Genomic DNA, 23,213 nt, shown 5'->3' on the forward strand with positions numbered 1-23,213 from the left:
TGATACATTCCATGTTCTTCTCTCCGGGGGGGGGGGGAGAGAGAACACTAGTATGAAGTTTTAAGAAAATCCAGCGATATTTGGAACATTGGGCTGTTTTATACATAATGCAGAAAGTGATGGTAGAGTGCCAAAGCTTGTATGCAGTTGTTCATGGTGTGTGTGTGTTATGGCTCTCCTATGCGAAAAACAAAATAAAACTAATTATGCATGTAGTAAATTAGATCAGGGTGGGGTACCTGTGGCCCTCCAGATGTTGTTTGATTCCAACTCCCATTAGCCTCAGCCAGCATGGCCAACAATCAGGGATAGTGGGAATTGTAGTCCAACAACTTCTGGAGGATCGCAGGTTCCTCATTCTGAGTTTTAGATGCTTTGAATGAGTAAGATCAGCTTCAGGCTTGTGAGCTCCCCTTCCTTTCCTGTCCCCTTTGCAAAGAAGAGTTCAGACCTTATGCTTCCACTTTATGTCAAAACTTGTGTGTGTGGTTTATTCTTCCCATAATTAATACCCACCCCCAGTTCATAAATGAGGGTAAATTGGTTTAATCAAATGTGGAAGCAGAAGCTTTGACTTTTCTCCTTTCTGCATGGGTGAAAGAGGAAGACGAGAGGGGAAGATAGCACATGAGCGCCTTTCTTGTTGTACCATTTGCAATTATTTCTAAAGCGGAGTAGTGTAATGTACAGAATGGCTTTTGGATTCTAAATTTATAGTTTTAGTATGTGACAACTGGAAGTCCTGACCACAGATGCAGTGGCTCCTCAGCACTGGAGAGCACATTTCCTGTCTCTTCCCATAGGGTGGTAATACTGTACCTTTGACCACATTACCACCTCTCTGTTGTGGCAGTTAAGACTTGATGTAGCTCTCCCCAGTTGTATGGAGCCAGTGGAGGCCCAGCGGTGGAGAAGTTGCAAATACCTGTTTGTACTGTGGGGATGATGGGCATCATGCATCTATTTGGGGCCTTGCATTTAGGACCACGTCATCCTGCTCCATGATTTTCTGAGCAGGAAGCTGGCAAGGTATATGGCAAACAACTTTGGTTCAGTGGTCATATGCAAACCATGGTCATACTTCAGCCCCTGTTTCTCCCAGTTCTGCTTATATTCCTTTTCCCAGCTCCCATTGCCGCATATAATGCAAACATGGTTAAATGAAGAATCGGGAACCTGTGGCCTTCCAGATGCTGCTAGACTCCAACTTCCCAGCCAGCATTGCCAATAGTCAGGGATGGTGGGAGTTGTAGTCCAACAATATATAGAGGGCCACAGTTTCCTCACTCCTGAGTTAAATTAATAGATTGGACCCCTAAATCATTATTATTTCTGTGTGCAGAATGTCTGATACATGCCTTAAATTAGGACAGTAGGCTGACCATCCCCAATCTGGTGTCCTCCAGATAGTGTTGGACTACAGCGCCCATCATCACTGATCATTGGTCATAGCTGGAGCTAATGGGAGTTGTGATCCAAAGCACTTTTTGGGCAACTGCTGGAGGGGAGACCTGCTCTTAGCCTAACGGTGTGCCGTTGCACAAGGCTCAGGAATGAGCAGAACTGTCTGAAGGGCAAATGCAGCATGGATAGCCAGGCCATTTCCTCTGGCGGATGGGATTAGAGAGAATGAGACCCTTTCCCTTCCCATTTTTAGTGGGTGATCTTAATGAATTGATTGTAGAAATTAAACAAAGCCATGGTCCAGTTATATTCCAAGACCTGGTGTATGCTCTTCCTTGCCTCCGCAAGCATGCTGTTTTATGTGCTGTTATTTTAAAATAATAAAAATCTCAGGCCCAACCCATTTAGATACCCGAACTGGAAAAAAATTCATATGGTAGCTCCTTTGTCCTTGGTGGTAAAAACAGAATATAACATTTAATTGAATAAAGGAAGGCATCCTGTCAGTTAAACAGCGCCTAAAACAGATTGCCTGAGGCAGCTGCTTCACCTTGCCTCATAGGAGAATTCTTTTGCTCTCCTCTAGAAGCAAACACAGCCCTCTTCCCTTTCTACTCCCGTTGTTGAGAGACTGGTGTTGACCGTCACCATTCTTGTGGGAATGGGCCTGATCAATCCGAGCTTGACTCATATCACCTCAGTAAGATTTTAACATCTATATGTCTCTCTGTTCACAAGCAGGAGTAAAAATCTGCTTATTTGACAAGGCGTTTGAAAGGAAGGATACTAGAGCCCTTCCTGTCTAATGTAGCTCACACCACTATTGCCTGGCAGTAATGTCTATATTTGTGCACTGTTGCAGTTTTTGTTTTTAAATGGACAAAAACTACTTTGAGGTAACTGAGCTGCTTTTATGACTGATAATAATTAGTACTTTGTGGTAGAATAATTTCAAACAAATTTACTGTGTCACAATGTTTGATTTCATACACAAATATTACCATGGGGTTTGGTTTCGGTTTTTGAATGACACAGAAGTTGGCATAGCTGGGAAAGGAGAATCAGAAGAATCAACCAACCATGAGCAGAGGAGAGAGATCCATGAATAGTTTACATATTTATTATGTAGTTAAATGGCAACTAAACCAATAAACACAGGTGGTTGTGACACATTCACATAAAGGTGTGGACAGTGTCAGACATGTAATACAAAAGAAGGAGTTGGCCACTTAATGCATGTAATTCTTTATTTGAGAGGCTATGCATATTGGCAGGCAATATGCAAAATCTGCTATCAACAAAAATTTGTCCAGATTTCTCTGCCTTTGTGTCAATATGTACATTTGTTGGTATTTATCCACATTCACTAGTGCTGTTTGATTGCTAGATATGGAAGTTCATTGCAGGCTGTTCACACTGAAAGTCATGCACGTGTACAGCAGCTGCACATGTACTAGAATTTTGAGCATTTCCCCAGGTTGCAACTGAGGAGGGAACTGGAAAAACGTGTGTGTGGTGTGTGATATTAAAGGAGAAATGCTGTTTGTTTCCTTTTTCTATCACCTTCACTTTGTGAAAATTCTCAACGTGAAATCCCAAATTGCCTTTTACATTTGGAAGAACAGCTCATTGGTGCAAAACCCTTCAAAAACAACTTGAGTGCCTGTTGAGGCAAATGTGTTTACATCATGGTCTCCTCTTATCGCTTGTGTACCTTTTCATTTGGAAGAATGGAGCCGCCCCCCTTCTTAGAATATAAAATGACTGAACTTACCAATAAAACTCTGAAACAGCAAATTTGGCTGGTTGAATGAGAAATGTCAAACACTGGACTCATTCCACAAATACACATTTGTTATGTTCCATAAATTCAAGTAGCATTTGTGGAGGGAAAGTTCTAAGTAGATTAAACTTATTTTTATTACTGCCATAAAATATTTTAGATCAGGACAATCAATAGTTTAAATGCATAGATATGATACCAGTTTTTATGTCATACTTGGTTATGATCTATTAGGCCAAGTCTTTATGTAGATTTGAAATAATAAATCACTAACATAATGCATAATGGGACAAAAAAAAGATTGCTTGTTAAACAGAGACTTTGTTGTATTTAAATACCAGAGAGCTTTAGATTTGGTGCTGTGTATGTGAATAGATGAATAACTTTCCAAGAGTATTAGATTAATGTTGTGTAATCTTGATCCAAAATGGACATTATATAATACAGTATATTGTTAGAAATTTTCTAGAACTATGCTTAAAAAAAAGAGTTCCATTTTGTGTCCAATGTCCCCTTTCGTACCTCAGGTGACTAGTTACTGTTGATATGGGACCCGAAACCAGTAATCACCTAGACATGAGTTCAATAGGTCTTTTACTACTAGACTGTTGTGGATTTCAATCTTCAGGTCATGACGTTTTACACATTTATAACTTCTGCCTAATGTATTGGGTTTTAAAGATAATCTTCACATTTTCTATCTATTTTATTGGACAATTAGTCTTGTGGTTATTAGCCTATCTTTGATTTGTAAAGTGAACTGAGAATGTTATGGGTGTATGTACACACAGGCTGAAAGTCAAGTAAACTGGAACTAAAATATATCAAAATATCCCCAAGCAATAGGGCCTTAAAAATAAATAGTATATATGCTGCTAAACGGAGCATGGTTTATTCATTGTAGCGAGATAACAGTCCATAGTCCTTCAGAAAACATTACTTGTAATAGCATGACTTTCTTATTGAAGGGACTGATCAGATCCATACCTGCTTAGTTTCATCAACTCTGGCACATCAGGGACTCTGATTCCATTCATTATTCAAGCCCCAAGAAATGCAAGGACATTTGTTAATGTTTCTTAACTCTGTTGTAGCCCATTACCTTGTGTGTCTGGAGTTTCGGGAGACTGAAATTAGCATGCTGTCACTTTAAATTAGTCTCTTTAAATACCTTTCTGTCAAATTTTGCCAGCCTCCCTCCTTTGTTTTATTCACATGAGACCACATGCTCATTTTGCCCTTTCTTCCCACTGTTTTCTGAAATCGTAATCATCGACCACCTAGCAATTGTGGTAACTGGTGCAGATTGTTCTGTTACCAGGCACTTGCTTATGAGTGCACATCGTCAAAAAACGTTGCTGTGTGACAAACTTCATTTCATGCCTGGCTTTGCAAGTTGTCCAGATTGTCATTTTAGGGCACCACAATTTCCTTCTGATCTAGATAGTAATTCATTCCATATGCTTGTACAATTGTTCATCAATTATACTTAGCTATTGTGATGAAAAAAGCCTTTGCCTGGTAAGGAGTGATGTAGTTCACTGTCTCCCTAAGAAGTGGTTGACCTAGAATTTTTTTCAGATATTTGGAATATATCTTCAAAGCTAAACTTGTATGGAGACATTATCTTTTGGCATGATTGATTGACTGACCACCTTTTTTTCTCCTCTCTATAGGAAATAGCGTCTCGAAATGGAGGACGGGAAGCCTGTCTGGGCTCCGCACCCAACTGATGGGTTTCAGATGGGATCCATTGTGGATATTGGCCCTGACACCTTAACTATTGAACCTTTAAATCAAAAAGGCAAGGTAAGTTTCTCCAAAAGGTGACTACCGTATATTCCGGCGTATAAGACAACTTTTTAACCCAGGAAAATCTTCACAAAAGTTGGGGGTCGTCTTATACGCCGGGTGTCGTCTTATACGCCGGAATATAGTACCGTATTTCTCCTGCTTGCAGCCTGGCCCGGCGTCCCCTCCCCTGAGGGGAATCCCCATTGCTCCTCCGTCCCCGCCATCTCCTGCACGGCCTCCTCCGCCGCAAAATGGCGGCCGGGGCGGGGAGCAGCAGCAGCAGCCTCCCCGCGTCCTTCTCCTCCGTGGCGGCCTCGCCTGCGCCGCCTCCCGCCGCCGCTGCTGCTCCTCCGCCCACGGCTGCTCAGGCGAGCGACGGGGCCGCGGCGGTGGTGGCTGCTCCTCCTCGGGCGGCCAACGGCGGGCCGCTTTCGTTCTCGCCGCCGCAGGCCACGCCGGCACCTCCGCTGACGCACAACCACCGGGCGGCAGCAGCAGCAGCAGCAGCCTCCCCGCGTCCTTCTCCTCCGTGGCGGCCTCGCCTGCGCCGCCTCCCGCCGCTGCTGCTGCTCCTCCGCCCACGGCTGCTCAGGCGAGCGACGGGGCCGCGGCCACGGCGGCTGCTCCTTCTCGGGCGGCCAACGGCGGGCTGCTTTCGCTGCTCTTGCCGCCGCAGGCCGCGCCGGCGCCTCCGCTGACGCACAACCACCGGGCGGCGGCAGCAGCAGCGGGAGGCGGCGGAGGCGGGAACCCGCTGCCGACAGCTGCCCCTGCGGCCTCCTCCTCGGCGCCCTCCACCGCCGCCGCTGCCTCCGGCCTGCTGGCGCCGCGGGAGCCGGCCTACAACTGGCAGGCGACGAAGCCGACGGTGCAGGAGCACTTCGCCTTCCTCTTCAAGAACGAGGTGCTCAGCGACATCCACTTCTTGGTGGGCAAAGGTCGGTGCAGGCTATGGGGCGAGGGGGCGCTGGCCACGCAGGGAAGAAAGGGGAGAGGGACGCTGGCTTTTTAAACGGGGATCAGGGTCTTTCTTGCGGCTGGGGGCAGGTTGCTATGGGGGCAAGCGGGTTGAAGAGTTGTGGCTGTGGTTGGGGGGCTGTTATTCCGGCGTATAAGATGACTTTTTAACCCAGGAAAATCTTCTCAAAAGTTGGGGGTCGTCTTATACGCCCAGTCGTCTTATACGCCGGAATATACGGTAATCCTTTTAAGAAATTACTTTAGTTGAACAGAAGATGCAATGTAATGTGAGGCCATTTGTTAAGTAATTTGGAATATTGATCCTACTTAGAGCTTTGTCAGTGTTGCACTTGACTTGGGACATTCAAGTTACTTTTGAAATTCCTCTCAGGTTTGCTGTGTGTTGTAGGGGGGGCTGTTGGAAAGAAACTGTTTGAAAGTACACAGTTCTCTGTTACAGCCTCTCAAAGCAAAAGTAGCAAATAGGTATTTATTTATATACCACTTGTATGCCAAAACGGCTTCCACAGTGTACAGTGACCACTATATTTTTGTTTTAGTTTGGTGTAGTCATCAAGATCTGGATTGTTTTAGGTAATAGGTCATTCCTCATGAACACTTATTTTTCTGTTTTTTATGAGATATGAAAAGCAGTCACAAAGTGTTCTTAAAATGCACTTTTTGCAATTTAATCTTGAATGTATTCTTGTTGTCAATCTTGGGCCCCACTCAAACAAAAGCAGAAAAGTCCATTATGTAGATATTGACTCCGAGAGGGACTTCTCTGTTGCACAGTTATGCAGAAAGAAATCTGGTCGGCTTGCTTTTGCTGCGTGCGCCTCTTCTGAGCGTAGGACTGACAACGTCCCTTGCACTACAGCCAGCTGACTGTTGGGTGCTTGGGAACCCTGTGCAAGGGATTTTGAGAAGTGGGCATAACAACCTTCCTGTCAGTCATATGATGTCATAATGATATGTGATTGACAGGTGGGTTGTCCCACCCACATGTCAAAGTTGGCCCACAGGGTTGAGGCCAAATAAAGATGCGGCCTGCAAGGCTGAAAAGGTTCCCCATCCCTGATCCAGAGTAATGTCTAATGTTCCTTGAAGTTAGTTAGAACTGCTGGTTAAGATCCTTATGTTTAGCATCAGAAATGCTGTTTATTTTGGAAAGGCTGCTTTTAGTTTGTGGTAGCTTTTTAAAACTAACTTTTCCATGGAGAGATGCAAAGAGGGCTGTGTGACTTGCAATAAAAGGGAAATGGAAAAGAATCCACGAGGCACAGGGAAACAATGAGTAGAAAATCAATATTCCCCCTTTATATATCCATGTTTCATATGAAAGAACCTAAAATAAATACATACATTTAAACTAATGCACTGATGGTTGGAGGAAATCCTAGATGTAGGTCAAAAGGTGATGTTGCAGGCTTCCCTCCACCAGAGAATCTAGGTGTATCTCTAAGGAGGAAGCCTGGTGAGAAGGAAGTTGGTGGGTTTTTCCTCAGGAAAAATACAGTGCCAAGTCCAAAGATCAAAAAGGCAAGGTAAGTTTCTCCAAAAGGTGACTAATCCTTTTAACAAATTACTTTAGTTGAATAAAAGATGCAATGGAGTGTGAGGCCATTTGTGTTGCCGGGAGACTATATTTGATGATTTGTTAGTGGCATATGGTGAAAATAAGGATGCCATTTGGAAAGAGGGCCTTGGTTACTTGGAACTCTCTAAGCATGTATTAAATTACTGAATCGTAATGTAGATGTTCTCTGGCTGGCTGTCTCTGTCTAACATCCCCCCCCGAACAAAACGAAATATTCAGCCTGGATTTATTTATTTGTTTGTTTATTTAATTGCTTAAATTTATAGCCTGAGGAAGGAAATGCGTAGCCTCGGGAAGGAAATAACAGCAGAATGAAACTAAGTCTTATGGTGGTTTGTTTCTCGTCAAAACATCTGTATTCCTAAGGCTTGTTGAATCCCCATCTCATTAGAGATTTATTATTATAATAATAACAGTAATAACAATAATCTGCTAGCAAAACATCTGTTTTCTTGCAAATTCTCTTTTTAATTACTGGGGGGTGATTTTGGCTCTTACTGTGTTATCGAAGCAAGTGTTTCATATGTTGTTTAGTGTTCTATATTATAAATATAATAAATGTATTAGTGCATTGTGTGGCTAACAGTGCAGTCCTGTACATGTCCACTCCGAAGTTGTATATGTTCTTATACTATGGAATTTGCTCCCACAAGACGCAGTAATGGCCACCAGCTTGGATGGCTTTAAAAGAAGATTAGACAAATTCATGGAGGACAGGGCTATCAATGGCTACTAGCCATGATGGCTGTGCTCTGCCACCGTAGTCAGAGGCAGCATGCTTCTGAAAAGCAGTTGCCGGAAGCCTCAGGAGGGGAGAGTGTTCTTGCACTCGGGTCCTGCTTGCGGGCTTCCCCCAGGCACCTGGTTGGCCACTGTGAGAACAGGATGCTGGACTAGATGGGCCACTGGCCTGATCCAGCAGGCTCTTCTTATGTTCTTATGAGGTAAGTCTGGTTGAGTTCAGTGGGGCTTACTCACAAGGATAGTATATATAGGCTTATAACTGTGTATAGGATTGAATCCTGAACCAGGAAGTTCCTGAATCTTGTGTCTGTGAGCTCAGTAGCCATTCTCTCAGTCTCAGTCCTGCTTCTTCAATATAGGGTAAATAATACTGATCTACCTTACAGGGTTATTTTAAGGGTTACTGCAGGATAATGTAAGCAAAGCAGTTTGAACACATGGAAGTGCTATACAATAACAATACCGAGAATTATTATTATTATTTTATTATTACTTTAATTTTGTGTTATATTAAATTAAACCAGTTTCCTAACTGAAAATTAACTTTATGATAACACGATAGCTGTAATAATGATTAGGACAAGGCTATACTGAAGAAGCAGGGCTGAGGCTGAGAGAATGGCTACATAATTCACAGACACAAGCTTCAGTTTTTAGCAGCCTTTCCCTACCGGGACCCCTCCAGATGTTTTATTTATTTTGTTATGTATTAAATTTATATCCTGTCCTTCCTCCCAAAGGAGCCCAGGGTGGCAAACAACAAGCGATACAATATCTGAAAAATATTTAAAAAATAATTCTAGTACAGATGCAGACCGGGATAAGGTCTCTACTCAGAAGGTTTATTGAAAGAAGGTCTTCAGTAGGTGCCAAAAACAATAGGGATGATGCCTGTCTTAATATTTATGAGGAGGGAGTTCCACAGGGTAGATGCCACAATACTAAAGACCTGATTCTTATGTTGTACTGAATGGATGTCCTGATAAGATGTTATCTGCAGAAGGCCCTTGCCTGCAGAGCGCAATGATCAACTGGGTATATAAAGGGTGAGACTATCTTTCATGTATCTTGGTCCCAAGCTGTACAGGGCTTTGTATACCAAAACCAGCACCTTGATCTTAGCCCTGTAGGTAATTGGCAGCCAATGCAGTTCTTTCAGCAGTGGGGCAATATGTTGGCAATATCTTGCCCTAGTGAGCAGTTGAGCCACTGAATTTTGCATGAGCTGCAGCTTCTGGAACAACGTTAAGGGAAGCCCCATACTGACTGCATTGCAGTAATCCAGCCTGGAGATTACCAGTGCATGGATGACAGTGGTCCCTCTATCCCAGTCCAGGAATGGATGATGTAGCTGTTTTATCAGCCAAAGCTCATAAAAGGCACTCCTAGCCACTGAGGACATCTGGGCTTTTAGTGAGAGAGATGGATCCAGGAGCACCCTCAGACTACAAACCTGCTCTTTCAGGAGAAGTGCAACCCCATCCAAAGCAGATAGTTGACCAGTTATCCAGACCCAGAAACCACCCACCCAATTCAGTTTGCTGACCCTCATCCAGCCCACCACAGTACAGGCACAGGTCCAGGGTATCATCAGCACACTGATACTCCTAGATATTTTGGACTACAACTCTCATCAGCCCTGGTCGGAATAGCAGATAAGGTTTCTGTTTATAAGAAATTGAGAGTTCTGTGGTAACAAGGTGAAGGTATGTGGAGTCCCCCTGGAGTAACTAGAACTGAAGTGCAGAATTGTGCTCAAGTTAGGCATGCTTGAAGAATTTTGATTTCTGTAAATTCCAGTGCAAGCTGATCCAAACAGTGGCTGCCAAACTAATGTGTGGATTGGAATGTAATTATCCTTTGGATTTCATACTTTTCTGAATTTTGCAATACAGTTCTCAGCTCGAAAGCATACCAGAATGGATTGAAATGTCTATATTAGGATAAAATTCACTTAGAATATGTACATTGAGATAACATGAATATTTAAATATGTGTTTAAATATGAGATTTTTGTGCAGATAAAAACTGCAGATTAATGTGGAAATGGGTCTGTTGGCCCTGTGCAACGTAAGAGATCTCCCTTTGCTCTGAGTTTTGTGTCATGTAAAGTCCCTCATTTCTTGTACATATAAAAGGAGGACTCAGAACTGAATATAAGGTTGGCAGTGGCAAACTGGGAAATGTTTTTGTGTATCTCTGTTTGGGAGGCCATGAACAGGTATCTCATATGCGTACAGGTTTCTTGTACATTCCAGTGGGATGGGAAACTTTACTATATACAATGAGTCCGTGTGTGTGCACACATGAAAAGTGATTGCAGGGATCTAACCCCCACTCCAATTCTGTGCATGCACAGGGAAGGGGACAAAAATCCCTCCTGGCAGCATCTTCTTGCATCCATGGGGTGCCACTGAGGGTCCATGGAGGGACTGAAGAGGTGCTGGGGGCTGCTACTGTCAAGGAGAGCTTAAAAGACCCTATGTATGAAGGGAAGATGCCCTGCACTGTTATGGAGCCTGCCATTAATTACTATTAGCAGTTCTATTATTGCTGTTAGTTGTGGAACCCATAACCTTAATTAATAATAGATTTGATACTAGGGGGGCTCTGCCCTCCTGCTCTCTCCACTTGCCAACCCCCAACCCCAACTCCCCTGCCACCCCTCAGGCCCCCCCATTCTCCTTGTTCACCTGCTTGCCTCGCCTGTTCCTTCGCTGCTGCTGCAGCCGCCCTGGACAAACAGTGTCACTGCACAGCACAGGTAGGTCGCACGTTGCAGGTAGGTCACGGACTTGACCCCTGCGCAGGCTGCCGCTGCTGCCATCTCATTCCACCACCTCTGCTGGATGAATATTGCTACTGTGCAGTGCACCAGCCGACCATCCCCCTGGCCAGGCTGCCGTTGCTGCCTTGCCTGTTTGCCGAGGCAGGTAATGTGAGTGGTGTGCAGGTGGGTGGGAAGTGTTTGTGCCACAGTTTGCAATGCTGCCTGTCTGTGCACTGCAAACAGCAGTGTGATGTTTACATTTTTATTTAGATAGAAAAATAAGCATCGTTCTGTCATTGTTACATTTATGTAACTGGAACATGAGTGAAGATTGAGGAAAAAGGAATTACATTTAAAGGCTTTATTAACCCAACCTGCAACATCACAAATTAAAAAGTCAGCTGTAGATGCAGACAAGATATAAAAATGAGGTTGCTCAGTTAAATGAAACATGCAGGATATTGGAAATTGAGGACGGACACCTTGTCTTGCCTAGCTTAAAGAGGATAAAGGAAGGTAATACAGGCCCATAATAACCCTAACATCATCTCTGCTGTGCTCTGAATCAACTGGATTTTCTGAAGACTCTGTTTGTATGGTGCTGAGCTGACAGCACTCATGCCTCCGCTGCAGCTTCACAATACCTTGTGGTAAGGGTGCCAGAACTCCCTTCCTAACACTGGGATTGTGAGCTCTAGATGGTGGTAGCTTCTAGGAAATGGCCACATGAGCCCCTGCCTTTAGCATCCATCCACTTGAAATGTACATGACTATTATTGTGATAGCTCTGGCAACATATAACAACTATCAGTACTAAATACTGTGGTCATTGTTCTCTGTCTGTAGCTTCTGCTTCTTGTTTGATTTGCTAGAATTCCTAGGAGGGGAACTGTTACTCATGTCCATAAACACAACTGTAGTGGCCTCATTCTGGAGGGGCCCTACTTTCTTTTCTTGGACTTCTAATACTTGAATGGTATTAGCATGTTTTGAAAATGTGTTTAAATGTATTTTAACCAATCAGAAAAATGAACAAAGTATGTTTGAACCCCCCCCACCATGTGTTTCCTTCTAAATTACTTGTTAGCATACTATCTAGGGATAGGCAAGAAATTAAATTCAGTTCTCATTTGAAGCCAAACCTCTCAAATTCTCACTTTCTGAAACAATACAAGAACCGAAACATAGCCATCCTTTGAAGCTTGAACCTCTTTGAATTTTGCAGTGCAGTTCCCCAAGCTGAACAATATTTCTAAAAATGGATGTGTTAGGTGAAAGTGTGCCTAAAAGTGGATATATAAATGCATTATATGACAAGAAATGGCTGACAAAAATGTGTATATTAGTCAAAACTGCCTACAAAAATGTGTTTATTAGGAGAAATTCTCCCCAATATGTTGGAGCATTTTCATGAGGATTTTTTAAAATAAAAATCACAAATTGATGCAGAAATGTAGAGAACTGAATTTAAGATTGGAAAACTCAGAGGACCAAAATTGACAGAACTTTCAAACCCTAATACTGTTTCACTTTATAGCTGAAGCCAACATTTTATTTTTCAATTGCAGACTTTTCTTGCTGCTGTCAACCAGGTATTTCCTGCAGAGGAAGACAGTAAGAAGGATGTGGAAGATAATTGTAAGTGAAAGATGTAAGATCTGGCTTGGGTAGCAAACAGTAATTATGTCCTTAATGAACTCTCTTAATTATTGCAGAGTGGATGTAGGAGACCTATTCCCCATCCTGAAACTCCTGCATGTTGTGGGCACAAAAGAAGGTTGCAGGTTCAGACACTTTGCACTTAACACACTATTTAAGATGAACTATATTTATTTATTGGAAGGCAGGATACGTGTTCCCCTGTGATCCAGGCTGTGCTTGAAAGAAGGATTCAGATCTTGAGTCTACAACCTACTCTGAATCTCTCTGGCTTACAGCCAGACTTCACTTCCACTGGTGGGAGCATCCTCTAAGTGGAATTCTGCTCAGGACACACTCCCACCAGCAGAAAGGTGGGAGACTCCTTTTGCTAGTTTTCCCTTCTGCTTGCAGCCCCTCCGGAACAGCATGGGTTCTGTCACTTGGGGCTGCAGTGGGGGAGAGGTAATTGACAGAAGTCATCTCCTGCCTCTGCCAGTAGGCTTGCTGTACTGGATCAAACACTGTGGACATAAGCAGCCCTTCTCTTTGGGGAGCGCGAAGTCTGGATCCAACCTTCTGCATGTAGAAAGTGTGGCACAGGAGTATTGTATGAACAAGTCCGTGAACTCTGTTGACCTTATATTGTTTTTTAGAGAATGAGCACTGTTGGCAATAACCGATCAGGGTCTATTCCTGAAAGACATACAAGGGGTTAACATGTATAGCTTACAGCAGGCAGCAGCTGCAGGCTATCAGCCGATGATTAACAGCTCAAGGCTATATAACTCAGCAGCAAAGTACTGCTTGTGTGTGGGGTGTTTTGTTGGAGGAAAGGTAAAGAGAAAGCATTCTGAACATGTTTGGGAAGTATAGTTCACTTAATCAGCAATATAATGAATAGAATACAGCAATGCAGACCATGGTCTGGACAGCAGACATGCTGTCCTTGACTGGCATGTTTAGATGTTGGATAAGCAGTTCTTAAGGATGGACAAGTAGGGATGTTATACCAAGTTATCTTTGGAGAATGTTTTATTTTGAACTGCTACTTGGTGCCAGTGATTGAAGAGAGTCTGCTGATGTCCTGTTCTCACCAGGCTCCTAAGGAAGCAAGAGACTTTCCAGCAGCAACACAAGTGAGGGCAGCACAGGGGCAGTATACTGGGTCAGTCCAAAGTCAGAGTCCAGAGTCTATCCCAACAACAAAGGGGTCAGACACAAAGCAGGGGCAGAACAGTCCAGGGACAGGAGCCAAGCAGTCTGTAAGCGACGCAGGTCAGAGGAAAGGCAGGCCCAGAGTAGTCCAAGGTAGAGTCTGGCGCCAACAGTCAATCCACAGACAGGTCAGCTACAGAGCTGGTATATAGAGGTTGTTCCAGTAGCTCTTCCAGCATATCAGTGGGGGTTTTATGCTGGAGCTGCTGAACCACACCACAAACTGTAGCTGACTCCCATTGATTCCATGCAGCCGGAGCCTTACTCCTGAGGAGTCCAGGCCTGTAGTTGGGCACTCCTCTGGATGGGCCAGGTTTCCATCTGGCATTTGAGGTGACAGCTCTCCCTTGGGCTCAGGGGCTGTTCAGCCTCAATGTCAGAGGACGAGCTTGCCCTGGGTACCAATGGCCCGTCACAAGATCCTGATTCCTCACCCTCAGATGGAGCCTGAGCCAGGGCTGGGTCCAAGACCAGAGCCTCCTGGTCTTCCTCCAATGAGAACTCCTCTGATGAGGACTCCCCTGGAACCTGTCAGCTAAGAGAATTGTTGCTAGATTTTTTGCACAAGAGTACAAGATTTGGGTTTAAGTCAGGTTATTAGAAGAGTCCAATATTGCTGCTGTTTCCTTGCTGCTGGCTCTTACTGTGTCACCATTGCCTGTTCCACAGCCATTCACAAAGTAAGGTGCACTCTTGTAGGCAATGGCGGCTGGTGGCTACATGTCAGTACGGTAAGTGGAATCCACTCCAGGTTTTAGTCTGAACTTTCAAGGGGCTGTCCAAGGTGCCAAAACCTAGGTTTCTGATCCATAACCTCATCTGAGTAGAATGGCAGTGGCTTTCCTAATTTGATTTTTAGACATTGTCCTTGTGTGTGTGTATGGTTTTTTAGTACTACTTGGAGGTGAAAAATTGGGATGAGCATGTGGTGTGTTTTTCTAAGCTGTCACTGTGCTTTTATTGTAGGTTCACTAATGTATTTAAATGAAGCCACACTCCTACACAATATAAAAGTTCGATACAGCAAGGACAGAATTTATGTAAGTACTGCGCTAACTTGTAAAATCTGTGCTGTGGGTGTTTGTCACAAATAACTGATCAAGCAAGGGTCCAGAATTCAAGGAAGCTCTGTGTGAAGAGGTAAACAAAATTTTGAAGGCTTCCCCACATCAGATGCCTATAGTAATCAATGGGATGCATGCTACAGGATTGATCCAAGCACAGCCCTGCAGCCCCTTTCTGTTAGTTTCCCTCTTCATATGAGTAAGTTATTGGAAAGATGCATTTTGCTTTATTTTTTTTAAAACGAAGGAAGCACATTCCACCTCTGACCCCTCCTAGCTCAGATAGCCACCTTAATCTTGTATGTAGCTATCAGATTGCCTGATTGTATGTAATGAATTCTGACTAAATTACACATAGTCCCCACCATCTGCGCTGGCAAATGACAGCTGTGAAATAGAAGGAAGAAGCTTATACAAGGAGTGCCAGAAACAGATAGGCAATTGTGTGAAATACATTTCCCCCCCCCCATTCTGTACTCCCAGCCTCTAAATTCTAGGTTATGTACTGGTCTGCATTTGGCCATTAATGTTTTTTAGAAAATTGCTAGGCTTATATTTACATAATTTTGGAAAAATTCTTAATTGCAAATTATATGTTTAACAAATACACCTCTCAGAAATGCACTGTTGTTAAAGATGCTTTGAATTAGAAATGGTTCTGAATGCAAGAAATTCTTGCAACTTTGAGACTGACGCTGTTCAATATACTGTGCAACCTCAAAGTCACTTCTGTGTTTTGAACTTTGTCATAGGTCTCTAGAGTCTTTCAATAGATATTTCAAGTCAATGAAACTCTGTTATGGATTTTTTTTTTTTTGGCAGACGTATGTAGCCAACATCCTGATAGCAGTGAACCCTTACTTTGATATACCTAAACTTTATTCATCAGATGTTATTAAAAAATATCAGGGTAGATCACTTGGGACATTGCCACCACATGTCTACGCAATTGGTAAGTAGCACACAATTTTGCTTCTGCCACCAACGCTGATGTAGTTAATATTTAATTTCACAAAGGGTGCTGCCTCACTTGTTTGAAACAGAGGAAGAATAGGTAATCATCTATTATCATTAAAGTAGAAGCTGTCCTAAACAGGTGTCTGGTATCAGTAATAGACTTTATGAGGACTACTAAACTGAAGCGCAGTTGAGACAAGATGGAAGAACTGTTGGTAGATGGTCCGTCTGACCATGGCAGAAGTGGTTGTCTTGTTCTTTTTGGAATTTTACTCCTCTGTAAGGATCAGGTCCACATATGGATGCACACATAGCATCCATAACCAGAGTACCTGAAGGACCTTTCATTAACTTCATTTGGTGTGTCTGCTGTGTCCACTCTTACAGAAAAATGATTTCGCCACATTTGTCCATAGCTCTGTTGTCTCCAGGTTAGATTACCATAGTGTGTTCTGTGGAGCTGCATTTGAAAGGCCTTTGGAAATGTCCCTGTATTTTTCCAGCTTGTTAACTGGGTCTTGTTCTTTTGAACATATCACCCCAGTGCTTAAACATCTATACTGGCTTCCACTTGTTTTCTGGGCAGACCCAAAGCCGTAAGTGGCCTAGGGCAGAGTATCTGAAGGACCACCTTCTGCCATGTGAGCCTGCCCATGTACCAGGATCATCATCCAAGGTGCTGCTCCTGGGACTCCCACCTCTGGAGGTCATGTGGGCAATTACCAGGGATGGGTGTTTTTTCCCAATGACAACGTGTAGGCTGTGGAATTGCCTCCATAGAGGCATTTGCTTATGACTCACTTTTTCACACTTTGGTGCCAAGTTAGAGCTTTTAAAGACAGTTAGCTTGAGGGATCCTGTAGCTCTTATTTTATTTTTTACTTGTTTGCATCTGTTTTATTTCAGCCTAGTTACTTTAATGTGTGTTTGTTCCTTTTTGAAAAAAAACCTGGAATGTATTTATTTTATATATTTGTTAGCCACAGTGTAGACTGCACTGTGGCAAGGTGTGATATAAATATTGTAAATAAACAGAGTAAAACTCTTGTCTGTCCAGCATGGTATTGTATGTTGGTATTGTACACAGTTCGAAGGCAGTAAATGTGTTTAGGTGAATACTTTAAAAGGAAACATTGTGATTCCATTACTTCAGATGATGCTTTCCCAAAAATATCACATAGTGTTCAAAATGCTAATGAAAACATTGATCTGTGGTTTTCTGTGCAGATCCATTTTAACATCCTCTTAAATGTTTACTTCAGCCGACAAAGCATTTCGTGACATGAAAGTACTCAAGATGAGTCAGTCTATCGTTGTGTCTGGAGAGTCCGGAGCTGGCAAGACAGAAAACACTAAATTTGTTTTACGGTTTGTATCTCTGGTTGAAAACATTTCCACTAAATAAAATTACTGTACTCTAGCCATTTCTACAAAAAATTGGGATCTCACAATGGGTGTATTCACATGCATGAAACAGTGAGATGAGAACTGTAAATAGAATGAATTAACAATTCCAGAGTGGTTCCATTAAGTGCATGGAGCTCCACATGCCCATAGGCTTGCTGGTTGTGTCTAGGGCAGGAAACTTTCAAAATATGCATGGTGATTCTTTCATTGTGCCCACAGATTTACTTTTGTATCTTGCCCTTCCTCCAAGGACCCTGCTTACAGTGTACATGGGTTTCACCTCATCTTATGCTCCCAACAGCCCAGTGAGATTCCCTAGGCTGAGAAACAGTGACTTGCCCAAGTTCACCCATGAGTTTTACAGGCAAGCAGTCAACATGAACTAAAGTCTTCCCATATGAAGACACTAGCTATTCGCAGTGCTGGCTCATCAGATAAGAAACCATAGGACAAACAGAATTTTGGTGTTGAGAAGTTTCTTCAAAAACCCAGGCAATATATAATAATAGGCAAAAAAATCCTTGTGGCTTAAGAACATACCTGTAGCCAACAGTTACTTCTATCACACTTTACGTTATTGGCTTCGTATTCTTAATAAGGACGACTCTACCTTGGTCAAGCAATGTTGGCAGGAACAAATGTTATCAGGAGGATGGGCGATGAAATGTCAGTCGATCCTCGCTAAATATGATTTAACTCCTACTAGACTGATGGAACTGAGTAATGCCGCTCTCCGTAATTGGATCTTTGAGGGCGACGCAGCGCAAGATCATGCGTCCATAGTATCGGCTCCATTTTCTATTTGGTTTCCATGTTTTAAACTAAATCATTTTCTGTCAAATTATTTAGATGCACTTGATAGGGCTTCTATTAGAAGAGCATTTACTGCTCTCCGCTTCCAAGTGATGCCAACTGCATACCTTGAGGGCCGGTATCGAGGTATGCCGCTGGCTCAGCGTCAATGTATTTATGTTTGCGAGGCAATCGAGGAGATTGTCCATTATTTATTGTATTGTCCACTCTACGATGATCCTAGGCGGAATTTTTTATCAACCTTTTTAGCCTTTTTAGCACCTTGTTCTGATGAGGAGATGGTTATCGCACTTTTAACTGATAATTTTAATCCAGCTACCTTAGCGGTTGCTAATTTTGCTTTGGCAGCTCAAAAACTGAGAGCGGCTTTTGTCAAAGAGCTAAATGCCGTGACATAATCTCCCCTAGTTATTATCTCTGTATGATAGTCATTTTAATAATGTTTGTATGTAGCGTGATTTGCACATGGCTTATGGCTAAGATTGCAATAAAGTTTATCTATCTATCACACTTTAAAAAGCAGTGAAATCAGGCAGCTATAGTGAATTTACCAGGGGAGCAGGAGACCTGACCTCCTCTCTGAGATATTGTACAGCCCTATAAATTTGTCAAAATGCAAACACAATTTGGGTTGTTCTTTCACAGTCCAATCCACTTCTTGTGTAAAAAGGTAAAGGTGTCCCCACACTTATAGTGCGAGTCGTTTCCGACTCTTAGGGTGACATCTTGTGACGTTTACTAGGCAGACCATATATATGGGGTGGGATTGCCAGTTCCTTCCCCGGCCTTTCTTTACCCCCCAGAATATGCCGGGTAGTCATTTTACCGACCACAGATGGATGGAAGGCTGTAGCTTGGAAGAATTTGGTAATATGTGCCTCTGAGCATATGGTGAGTGGTGGCAATACCTGCCATCTCCAAAGATGGAGAATTACATTTTTGTATGTATGTTGGTGTTCTTCTTACTTTGCTTCTTTCCTGTGTTACTATTGTTTCTACAGAGAATCTAGCCTAGAAAATTGTATTTGTCTCATTATTCATCCTAGAAATCTGTGTCAAATTTATTTTTATTAATTTCAAAGCCTTTTTATGGGTCAATGTCATATGATGGTAAAGACAGCCTTTTGTGTTTCAAACTGGAGGTTATGGTCTATTTCTATTTTGGGTGCATTAAAATTTGAATCTGAAGCTGCAGTTTGATGTAAAATCCGACTGATTACAATATGTTGCTACTTAAGCAATGAATCTAGCTGTTGGGAAAAATAAACTTGGCCTGCCCAAGATGCATGTTTTCAGCCTGCTATGCTTAAACCACTCCGCTTAAGGAAGAGAGGGGAAAGGGGAGTGGAGGAAGGGAAGGGGCAAAAGGGAGGTGATGGGAGGGAGGAGAAAGGGAGGGCAGTTTTGATTATTTGCACGCTTAGTGAGTTCAATGGGATTTACTCCCATGCAATCATGCTTAAGATAGGTAAAACTGACCATGGGGGAGGAGGAGGGGCAAGGAGAAGATTGGAAGGAGGGGCAAAGAAAAGGGGAGGGAAAGGGAGGTAATGGGAGGAAGGAGGAGGGGAAGGCAGGTTTGATCATTTGCTTGCTTTTTGAGTTCAGTGGGGTTTATTCCTGTGCAATCATGCTTAGGATAGGTGAAACTGACCTGGGGGAGGGCAGGGAGGGGGAGGGGAAGAGATTGGGTGGGTGGGCACTGGGCAGAGGGGAAGCCCCTTTCCTTTCCAAAAGGAAAACACTGTGAACAGTATCATTCTTTTTCAGGGTTTCCCCCACCTTTTTATTCTACAGCAGGCACATGTAGCCTCCCAACCAAATTTAGACGAAAGCTGTCACTGGCCACATCCACACCTGACCTTTATTTCACTTTAGATAGTCATGGCTTCTCCCAAAGAATCCTGGGAAGTGTAGTTAATGAAGGGTGCTGAGAGTTGCTGGAAGATGCCCTGTTCCCTTCATAGAGCTTCAATCAGAGTGGCTGACTAGTAAACCACACTGGCCACTGGATCTCTGTCAGGGGAATAGGAGTCTCCTCTCACACCCTTCACAAACTACACTTCCCAGTATTCTTTGGGGGAAGCCATGACTGTCTCACGCGAAATAAATGTCTGGAGTGGGTGTGTCCTCCTGATTGGCCAAGCCTAACAGCTGTGAATCTGGCTTTTAGAACACTGACAGTTGGTTTTTACTGAGCATGCCCAGGCTTATAATTGACTCTCATGCTAAATTTCTTAAATTAATTAAAAATCAACCAGGCATTTTTTAACTTTTAAACTGCAGAAGATGAAGGTCAGAGTATGGGGCAATGTCAGTAATAGGATTACAGTTACTCTGTGAATATGGCTGATTTTCAATTAATTTCAACAAATTATGAGAACTCGGAGAGAAAAAAGTCCAGCAGGGGTTTGGTTTCTCTCTCTGTCTTTTTACACTTTGAACTCTCGATTCTCTCTGACTGTTTTGTGCATTGCCGTGAAAATGTACAGGGTTGTTAAGCAATCGTTTCTGAGTTCAGGACTGTAAGTTTTGTAAGGTTTTGTTTTGAAATGAGCTTATGGGAAGCATCAGAATGGCATGGGGGTATTTTCAATTTATCATTGCAGAATGCGAAGAATCCATGCTGACTGTAGTATACAGCCACTCTTGTGGCTGTATAATTAATGGGGTTCATAGGAAGCTGCCTTAGTCAGACATTGGTCCATCTAGCTCAGCATTGTCTGTAGTGACTGGCAGCAGCTCTCCAGGGTTTCAGGCAGCCCTCCCTAGAGAGCCTGGGGATTGGACCTGGGCCTTCTGCATGCAAGTCAGATGCTGTACCACTGAGCTACGGCCCTTCCCCAAGCATTGCATGTGTGAGTGGTGTTCACCCAACAGTGTTTTTCTAGGCATTGGAGGCCCCCCAGGAAAGGGCCCTTGACGTGGGCAGAGCTCCCCCTTGTGCAAGCTGTGTGTGTTCGCTTGATTTCCCCCCTCTTTTACTACATCCCTGTCACACATCGCAGAGGGTGCCACACCAGAAGATGCTAAAATTTGGAGGAGGGGTGGGAAATGCTCATTGTGCAAGCAGTCTTTCACTCCTGTAAGTTTTGGACACAACCCACCACTGGGGATGGAGGACTCTGTGGTGTCTCCTGTCTTTCAGCAAAGTAGTGCTGTAAGTGTATAGATGAAGGTAATTATGTTATTTAATCAAATTCATATAGCAGCCCTTCGGTAAATATTCCCTGAGTGGCTTACAAATGAAACATATTTCTCAGGTGTGATTGCATTTTATTTGCTTAGATGTTATTAAGATGTTTTTATTGTATTGTCCCTTCTGGTTTGCCGCCCTGGGCTCCTTTTGGGAGGAAGGGCAGGATATACATTTAACAAATAAATATATAAGTAAGTAATACATGTATTTCTCTTTCATACACAGGTATTTGACTGAATCCTATGGCAGTGGTCAAGATATTGATGACAGAATTGTAGAAGGTACTGTGTCATACCTACTCTCAATTTCCTTTGCATAAATTAAGAACCAACTAGGGCAGATGGAAGAAATAGGCACTGCACACCAGAAATGAAAGTGCCATTTGGAAATGTGGTGTTCTATAGCATCAGTTTAATAGGCCAGGTACTGGAAAATGTATTATATTACATTTATATCCTATCTTTGCTTCAAAGTTTTCCTGCCTCACCATGTTATCCTCACAACAGCCCTGTGAGGTAGATTAGGCTGAGAGACTGTGAATGGCCCAAGGTCTCAGTCTCTCACCTTTGTGGCTGAATAGGGATTCATGGCTGAGTGGTATTTGAACTCTGGTTTCCCAGGTCCTTGTCTGATCCTCTAACCACTAAACCACACTGGCTGTAGTCACCACACTGGATTTAGCGTACTAGTGGATATGCCCAGTTATCTTACAAGATACCAAATCATGAGGGTGTCCCATTCTGGGCCTGCCAACCTTCCATTAGCACATGATTGGCACTGAACATTTGATTTGAGAAAGGTTATAGTCTACAGGAACAAGGAATGTACTTCCTATCTCCCTTTAATTCATAATTGGAGACAGAAATACCCCCAACAGACACAGGGGCTTGGATGGAAATGAACCATGACGTGGAACCTGCACTTGTATGCATGTTCTCTCAGGAACTCTTGTACTAATGCTCGTGGAAGACTTTTTTTCACCACAGTGTATTGGGGTTTTATTAGAGAATGAGCGAAGTTAACATTAGGAGGTTTTCAGACTTGGGCAAAGTCTTCTGCAACAACATGCACAAAGAAGGATTTATCTGCGTTTGGGGTTACTTTTCTCATCCAACTCCTACTAAAGCAGGCTTGGGGCTCAGGCCACGGGCCAAATGCAGCCCTCTGAGCCCCTCTCTCTGGCCTCAAAAGCCTTCCCTTGAACTCGACTACTCCAGATGGAGTATACAGAGCATGTACAAATGTGTGTAGAAACTAGCCTACTATACAAAGGAAAAAATTCCCATCCGTTGCCTGCCGGCTTTTTCCCTTGGACCCACCCACCACTGAGGTATGTGGGCCTAGGAAGGTTTCCCAGAAGGGGATGTGCTCCTCAGGCAGAAAATGGTTCCCCAACCCTTGTATTGGAGCTTCATTCAGATGTAGCCACATGCAGAATTTCAGCATGGGTAAAGGAGGCAGAAGGGACATGCCACTGGCCATGCCTCCCGGCTTCCTGGCTCCCCACACAGAAATCTGTGTATGGAAATTCCATGCACAAGCAGTTGTCAGTGCATGGATGCCCAGGGAGCAGAGCCAGCATCACAGTACTGCTGCCCTGTGAGGTGCATAGGTTCTATGTCTGGAGAATGCCTGAAAGCGGCTTAGTCAGAAGCAGCCCTTCCGGGAGGGGTGACTTTGAATTCATGCTGATTTATTGGTAATATTTCATCCAGATTTGGTGTGGAGAGCTTTTATCTCTCCATCCAATCATCTTCCAGTCATCCCTGGCCATTGGCCCTGCTTGCTGGGGCTGATGGGAGTTGTCCTTTGGAGGGCCAATGGTTCCCCACATCTGCCTTCAAAGAATGGAATGACATTGT

General features: G+C 43.4%; 1 protein-coding gene across 9 annotated transcripts in view; it reads left to right on the forward strand.

Moving 5' to 3' along the window:
* The window catches only part of MYO6 (myosin VI), a 155,349-nt gene that overhangs the window by 47,220 nt on the left and 84,916 nt on the right, over nucleotides 1–23,213 (forward strand). For all 9 annotated transcript variants that reach the window (XM_061623158.1, XM_061623156.1, XM_061623160.1 and 6 more), the window contains 6 exons: nucleotides 4,864–4,996; nucleotides 12,624–12,693; nucleotides 14,878–14,951; nucleotides 15,798–15,927; nucleotides 17,195–17,300; nucleotides 21,577–21,632. In XM_061623158.1, the coding sequence (XP_061479142.1) occupies nucleotides 4,880–4,996; nucleotides 12,624–12,693; nucleotides 14,878–14,951; nucleotides 15,798–15,927; nucleotides 17,195–17,300; nucleotides 21,577–21,632 (553 nt within the window). In that variant the 5' untranslated portion in view covers nucleotides 4,864–4,879. The remainder of the gene's footprint in view (nucleotides 1–4,863; nucleotides 4,997–12,623; nucleotides 12,694–14,877; nucleotides 14,952–15,797; nucleotides 15,928–17,194; nucleotides 17,301–21,576; nucleotides 21,633–23,213) is intronic.

The sequence above is a fragment of the Rhineura floridana genome, chromosome 4 (genome assembly GCF_030035675.1).
Source record: "Rhineura floridana isolate rRhiFlo1 chromosome 4, rRhiFlo1.hap2, whole genome shotgun sequence".
Classification (NCBI taxonomy): domain Eukaryota; kingdom Metazoa; phylum Chordata; class Lepidosauria; order Squamata; family Rhineuridae; genus Rhineura; species Rhineura floridana.